The 7,221-nt window shown below is 40.1% G+C and overlaps 1 protein-coding gene across 7 annotated transcripts in view; it reads right to left on the bottom strand.

Annotated features, from left to right (window-relative positions):
- The window catches only part of LOC126572506 (BUB3-interacting and GLEBS motif-containing protein ZNF207), a 12,412-nt gene extending 6,003 nt beyond the window's left edge, over window positions 1–6,409 (bottom strand). For 3 of the 7 annotated variants that reach the window (XM_050231871.1, XM_050231870.1, XM_050231874.1), the window contains exons 1-5: window positions 6,186–6,409; window positions 5,676–5,989; window positions 4,765–5,603; window positions 3,440–3,622; window positions 2,966–3,107 (exon numbers count right to left, since the gene is read on the bottom strand). In XM_050231871.1, the coding sequence (XP_050087828.1) occupies window positions 2,966–3,107; window positions 3,440–3,622; window positions 4,765–5,603; window positions 5,676–5,989; window positions 6,186–6,226 (1,519 nt within the window). In that variant the 5' untranslated portion in view covers window positions 6,227–6,409. Of the gene's footprint in view, window positions 1–593; window positions 3,108–3,439; window positions 3,623–4,764; window positions 5,604–5,675; window positions 5,990–6,185 lie in introns of those variants that run through there. The other 4 variants (XM_050231875.1, XM_050231872.1, XM_050231876.1 and 1 more) reach the window with 4 other exon arrangements.
- Window positions 6,410–7,221: the final 812 nt, after the last annotated feature.

The following is a 7,221-nucleotide window of genomic DNA, read 5'->3' on the forward strand; positions in this document are numbered from 1 at the left end:
TCCCCTGTTACTAGTACTGTTATATTATAGTTATATTTTCTAACCAGATTGGAAGACATAGTTAGGAATAAGTACTGGAGATGTACATATTAGTAAGATTGTTTAACTTATGGAAAAAATATTTTTGTGAACCTTGAACGCCGCTGAAAAGTCAATATCTATGTTGAATCGTATCAATTCAGTGAATGAGCAAAGAAAAACTATTAGAAGCTAAGCATGTGTGGCTACTTCGAAATTCTAACGTTAAAACAATTAGCTCATGCATTTTACACTAACTCACATTTAGTTATTTAAATAGATTCAATTAACGGTAGAAATAATTAGCGTCTGACAAAACTGAGTAACGGAAGTCCACCTTGTTATAGCAATATACACAATTATTCAACATGTTTATCTCACTCAGATATAAAATCGCATGTTTAATGCACCACCCTTCTTTTGATCAAATGTTTAAAATTGCAATAATAATTAACAAATACTCACCATGAAATCATTTTCTTAAAGTATGTTAAGCAATACAAAACAAACTAACAATAACAACAGCGCAAGCGAATAAACGTATTCAAGAAATAAAAACCATACAATTTAGTTAATAAGGAATATATAAATTGTATAATTACGCCATTTTCTGTTCATAGACATATTCAATGATATGAAAAGAAGTTATTGACTTTCTATGATCTTTTCTGCTTATGAAGACATCATGCAAACGTTAGTATCCCCACCCATTTTCGGCTAGCACATTCAGCCAAACGTTTTGTTGAATGAATAATTTAACATATTGCTATTCAATTGGACAAATTCGGCAGCAATCGATGATTTTTTTGTTTTACAAACAAACCTATCGTTTTGATTAAAGGAAAACAATGACAAAGGAAAATGACAGATCTGTATCAAATATTTAGGGCTTAACAGGATAATTAATGGAATTTTATCAATCAAATGAAAACAGCATTATTATTACTACCACAAAACAAAACGACTGTTGATGCATAACAACAAATTAAAAAACACAGCTTTTACAATGTGTAGATGATGGTGAAATGATATTATTCTCTATGTGAGCATAAAGTGTGTGTCTCGCTATTATACCTTGGGCGGACACAGTTTGCGCAAGAGTAAATCTCGAATGCGATGTACTCGAATTTGTAAGACGTCATTGCACTGTAGAAAATACGGGATACAGTAAGATAGCAGAAGGAGATGATACCAATCAATCTAATACTATAACCTTATACAAAATACAGTATTAAAGTTATGCGGGTTCCGTTATATGACGAAAAACACTTTTTCACTTAAATATAGAGCTCGCCCGTTCTTCAGTTTGTTAAAAAAAAATCACTTCTTCAAACATGAATCAATTGTAATCGTAATAATATTAGAACAACGACAAACTGTGAGTGTTGAAAAATCTTTTTGCTATATTCAATTTTACCATTCCCAAACGAATAGTAAAATGAAAATAATTCGAGTTTTTTCTTTTAATCTTTGTTTGTATTGACCAACATATATACTAAACATATTGGAAAGGTGGCAATAGTGAAACGCTTAAGCAAACGGAAAAAGGATCAACAAACTATATATAAAATACCACATGCTTTTTAAAGAGAACGGGAAATCATAATTGTAAAGTTGCAATGGTGTATCAAAAATGCTCACTAGTCAAAAACAGAATGAAGATCCTTGTGAACAATTATTTGTGACATACCCGCTTATTATAGTAACTTTGTGGATTAGGTAGTCGATTCAAATTACTATTTCTAAATCATGACAATGATCTTAACTTGCGAGTGGATTTCGTAATGCAAAATAAATGCCAATATTTTCCCGCCTTAGATAGTAGGATTTTCTATGGTCCGTTATTTCTAACCGTACATTTTATATCTTTGGGCATGAAAATACGTTTTAAATCAAATCATGCTTGTTAGTTCACTATTCATTGAATCCTCAAGCCTTCTAAATCTCGAAAAGTATACATCAATATGTATGATATTGCTTCAATTAATAGTTTCACTTTCTTACGTAAAGCAAGATATTTGAAAAAACAAATTTTTATGATTATATTAACAAAGCATACTATTGATGAAAAGTTTTTTTGACCTCTTTACCCACGGAAAACTATAGCTAGCGATCATTTTTAAAGATACAGAACCTTCTGATAAGGTTATAGTTCTACTAGAGGCAATATTTGACAAAATGAAATTGCACTGTTATACAACTCATACAATCGGACCACAATGAGTTCGAATTCTTGTATATTTTTATAAGAAATTCCACTCAAACTAAAACACAAAATATCAAACATTGGGCACTGACTTTTTCTTTATTATTTCATCAAGTTAATATGGACCAATACTCGTAAAAATATGTACCCATCTTTTACACTCCTCTCACACTTTGCCACCCTAATGCCATATAGTAAAAAACGCAATGTTCGCATAACTAGCTCCATAGAAAAGAATGTGTTGTCCTAAAATATTTGATTTACATTACAAAATCCAGTACAAGGTAATTATTATGTACGTTGTGAAGCATATATCATACAAATTAGTTTGATTGTCACTAAACCAAAGCTTTGTTCACAAAATACTGCACTATTTCTGTGTAGCAGAAATCTAATGATAAAAAAAATGCAAGAGGAGCTCTAAATATCGTTTGTTGGGGATTTTGGATAACTTGTAGCTAAATATTGTATTGAAATATCTTATTTGTTCATATTCACGGCATCGTTAAACTGCACTCCATTCGCGACACTGCACGCTATCGGCACTATCATGTTTATGATATGTACTACACATTTATTTCAGCATGTTTGGACGTGGCTTTCCGAAATGTATGTTTTTTCAGCAATACAAGAGTTATTTGCTAGACCTTAGGCTAACCATGGAGAAGCACATAAGCCAAAAATAAAGCTACTGTGCCAGTAGCGTAAACATTCACTGCTGATAGTATTGATTGTACCTACCTGGGCCAATACCCATTTGTGGAGGACCAGGTCGTAACATGTTGCCTCCTAGTAGCGCAGCAGCCCCTGGTGCTCCAAGAGCCAACCCTTGGCGGATCATTGGTGACATCAGCGGCATTGGGCCTCCAAGAGATACAGGAACCTAAAATGTACAAAATAACCAACAATTAAACTGTAATAACCGACAGAAAATTATCCTTATAAAACTGCCCAAGGAAAATTTCAATTGAGTGTAATACCCCTTATTAAATTTAAATGGTAGTAACGTGCATATGAACTATCTGTATTACACCGAAAACTATTATATGCAGAGAAAAATATCATCCTCAGTCTAATTACATATTCATTCATTTACCTTGAGAGTCAAAGCTTCAATAAATACATTAGAGAAATAGTATCCAGCAAATATTAAACATATGCTACTCCGATTGTTATCGCTACTGTTATTAATACTATGTCTACAGTTAAACTGACCATTCCGAGTTGCATCCCTGGTCTGACGTTTGCTGCTGCTGCAGCATTTGCCACGGCGGCATTAGCTGCGGCTGCATTTGCTGCTTGAAATCGGTGAATCATTGCCGCACGATTCATTTCCTCTATCTGTTTGTGGTGATTGGCCGCGGCGGCTTGTGCGGCATGCGCAATCACGGCCGCTTGCTGGAATGCGCACAAAAGATCCAAATTGTTTTAGCTTAGTGAATCGTCAATAACGTTTATAACGTTTGTAAGTCGTCCGCAGAAGACGTATTGGAATATGCATAAGGAACATACAAACTTGATGGAAACGCTTAATATTCAATATTAATCCAAAATGATTCTCCTGTTTTGATTTTCCTAGTCTTGAAATCAGTGTCCACTGTATCGATACTATTTTTCCGATCTAAGTGCACTGCATCTCCTCACGTGGATCATGTTATTGCTAGGACAACATGGATAAGCCAACATTGGATAAACATATAAAAGCATCTTTAATGTACGTATCAATAATCAATAAGAACTCCCATTGAAAAAAGACCACTTTTCGAGCTCACGAGACCTAGATCCCAAACAAAGCGTAATAATTGCACTACATTATGTTCAACAACATTATATTCAGTTGAAAGGTTTTATAATCGAAATATCAAAACCATTCTACGCTTAAATTTGTCAAGTGTCAAAAAAAATTATCTGAAAAAACAAACTAACCACGCCCTATACAAAAGTTTGAAGAATGCTTGGACTCGGTTGAAAGGAAAATACTCTTTAATTTTTGGAACATAGTAAATAATAACAAACGATCCAATTCCATTCTAAACAACGGCAAACCCAACGAACATCTAAATAAAACAGAAAACCAGACCAAACATACAAATAAGACTAAAAACTATAGCAAATAGAGGTAAAGTACAGGATCATAACACAGAACTTCAAGCAATTCTGTGCTGCCGGCCTTTTGAAAGCGAAACACGAACGGAACCTTTGGAAAGGGTCAATAGCCAGGCAATGCATAAAAACAACCCTAATGCTAACCCAGCAACTGCGCTTGCAATTTGTTTTTGCTATCCCAAATGCATCCTTGAATCCCATGTTAGCGTTAGATGGTTGTATTATACGTAGCAAACCTACAGCTCGTCTCTAATCACTACGTTCGACAATTTGATTTTGGTAATAGAACAACAAGACCGTATCACACCATCTGTCTCAACACTCAGGAAACGCTACTCAGTAAGGAAGTTAAGGCAGAAAAGTGGCATCAAAGTACAGAGTACGGAATAAAAGAAACAGAAAAACGATTCGGAGAAAAACTTTGCAACACTTACTTCATGCGGCGACATCATCCGATTGTCCTTCATTGAAGCGGTAGTTTGTGTTTGCGATGCAATCCCTCCAGTAGAGGCTGTCGACGAAAACTGTACCATTTGCTGATGTTGTTGTTGGGCCTGTTTCAATTGGGCCTGGACCTGCGCCTGTGCCTGCGCCTGGGCCTGAGCTTGGGCTTGAGCTTGAGCCTGAGCCTGTGCCTGTGCCTGTGCCTGGACTTGGGCTTGTGCTTGTGCTTGAGCCTGTGCCTGCGCCTGTGCCTGAGCTTGGGCTTGGGCTTGGACCTGCAGCTGCTGTTGAGCGGCAGCAACAGCAGCGGCAACCTGTGCCTGTTGTTTCTCTTGCTGCTTCTGATGGAATAGCTGTTGGATGGCTTTTTGTACCTGGTGCTGGTACTGAGGCTTCCGTGCGCGAATTTCCTCTAAGCTGAGATCTTCCGGGGGATGCACAATTTTCGATGTTCCTGTGCCCGCGTTCGGTATCACAGATGAGGCAGTTTTCACCCCGTCTCCAGACAATCCATTGTTGGCGTTATTGCTATTGGCAGTAGCGGCTGCAGAAATGGCACTGTTGGTAGTTGGAGGAGCACTAATAGTTGCCGAGCTGTAAGCCGGAAATGTCGGTTTGGCGCTGCTCTGTACTGTGGCTGTGCTTGCAGCGGCGGCCGGAAACAAAGGCCGGGTGCCTGCGGCCATCATTGTCGGCATCATTTGCATGCCAGGAGGCACCATGTATGGATTCATGCCACCCATCGCACCCATCATGGGGTTCATACCGTAAGCGGCCTGCAGATGTGGTGCCATCATATTTTGCATCATCATACCTTGTGCTAGCGATGCTGAAAGCAGCGAAGTAAAGTTTATCAGTAACACCCTAAAAAAACAAAACAGCAAGACAACTGAACGCTCACCATCCGGTTGTTTGAGTTTCTTGTGTGCTGGTTCTTCCTCCTCGGACTCTGATCTATTGCCGTTCTTCTGTTTCTCGTGCTCGCGCATGTCTTCCGGTGGAATGCCTTCCATGCCATAGATCTCGATCACTATGTTCGACCGGTTGGGCAACGAGTTGGGCACCTTGTCGATCGATTCCTTGTGCACCTGCATGCAGTGTATCGAGAGGCCAGGGCCGGTGTACAGCTTCTTGTGGCAGATGTGGCACTTGAAGTGCTTTGCTTTCTGGTGCTGGACCAAAATCTTTTCATCGTCAAACTCGCGATTGCAGTACCTGGCGAAGGAGAAGGTGGCGCGTGGCTAAGGAAAACTCGCAGTACAGATTGACGAAAGGTTACATAATCAAATTAATGTTGGCCGTCCCCTTTTGCAGCTCCTAGCCGTTCGCTAAGTGCGCAATAGGACGAACGCTTGAGAATTCATCGTGTCGGGGAAAGGGTAAAGTGTTATTAGCTTTTATAAAAGGATACCAGCACCAGGGTTTCGATGCCTTCTTCTTCTTGCGCCCCATATTGCAGAGAGTTTATCCGCGGATGGAGGATACTCGGTCGTAGAATCCGTTTGAAGACACCGGCAATCGACACTAGCCTATTTCATCTAACGAAAAAAAGGCCAACCAAGCCCTGATTTTACACAAAAGATCTAATTAAACAAGAAAATCACACGCGAAAAATCTTTGCGGCCGCGTTGAAAATTTTTTTGGCAATTTGGATTTATTCCGTTTACGGGGCCGGGTCCATTTCTCCCAATGCTCGATAAACCTTGGGAGACTGCACTCCTAGACACACCTTGGTTTTAGCGGACAGACTGCTTTCATTTTGACCGTTGAAATGAAAAAAATGTTTGCCCGGAAAATAAGTATCCCGTGCCCTACAACGGTGGTGTAGCAACTTCCGTTTCCTCTCCTCCTTCAGTCGGTTTGATTTCCTCAACCTCGTCATCACCAATGAGGCTAGGATCCGAGGCCCTAGGCTAATGTAGGCTCTCGCCTTTGCTAACTCCTACTCGTTACGTCCTCATGGAGTTCTTTTCGGGTAGAGCGGTAACCTGCCCCCCCGAGCGCCTGAGCTTGGGAGGATGGGGGGGTACGGTTGAGACGAGAGGGTGATGGTCACCTCCGTCAAACGGAGTTTCCTCGTTAGAGCGTCTGTACCCCAGGTCAGAGACGGCTGTCTCTCCCGTCCCATCGGCCACCATGGCGCCGATCCAGTTGGCCACGTGGTCCTCCTACGTCACAGGGGGTTGAGAGCACGGCTAACCGCCGGCCCTCGTAAAAACCCACCCGCTGAACTATGATTATCTGCAATGGGAATGCGTTATGCGGTTGGTAATGCAACTTGGCGCGGATCTATAGCAATCGAATGCACCAACTGTCTCCATCCATGGAGAATCCATCGCCGCAATCGTTGGGAAACGAGAGTGCGTTCTCTACCCGGCAGTGAAACCGAAGATCCTTCACGGGATATTTATCTGTAAGACACGCGGAAACACTCCATGACACCCAAC

Source organism: Anopheles aquasalis, chromosome 2, assembly GCF_943734665.1.
Source record: "Anopheles aquasalis chromosome 2, idAnoAquaMG_Q_19, whole genome shotgun sequence".
In the NCBI taxonomy this organism is placed as follows: domain Eukaryota; kingdom Metazoa; phylum Arthropoda; class Insecta; order Diptera; family Culicidae; genus Anopheles; species Anopheles aquasalis.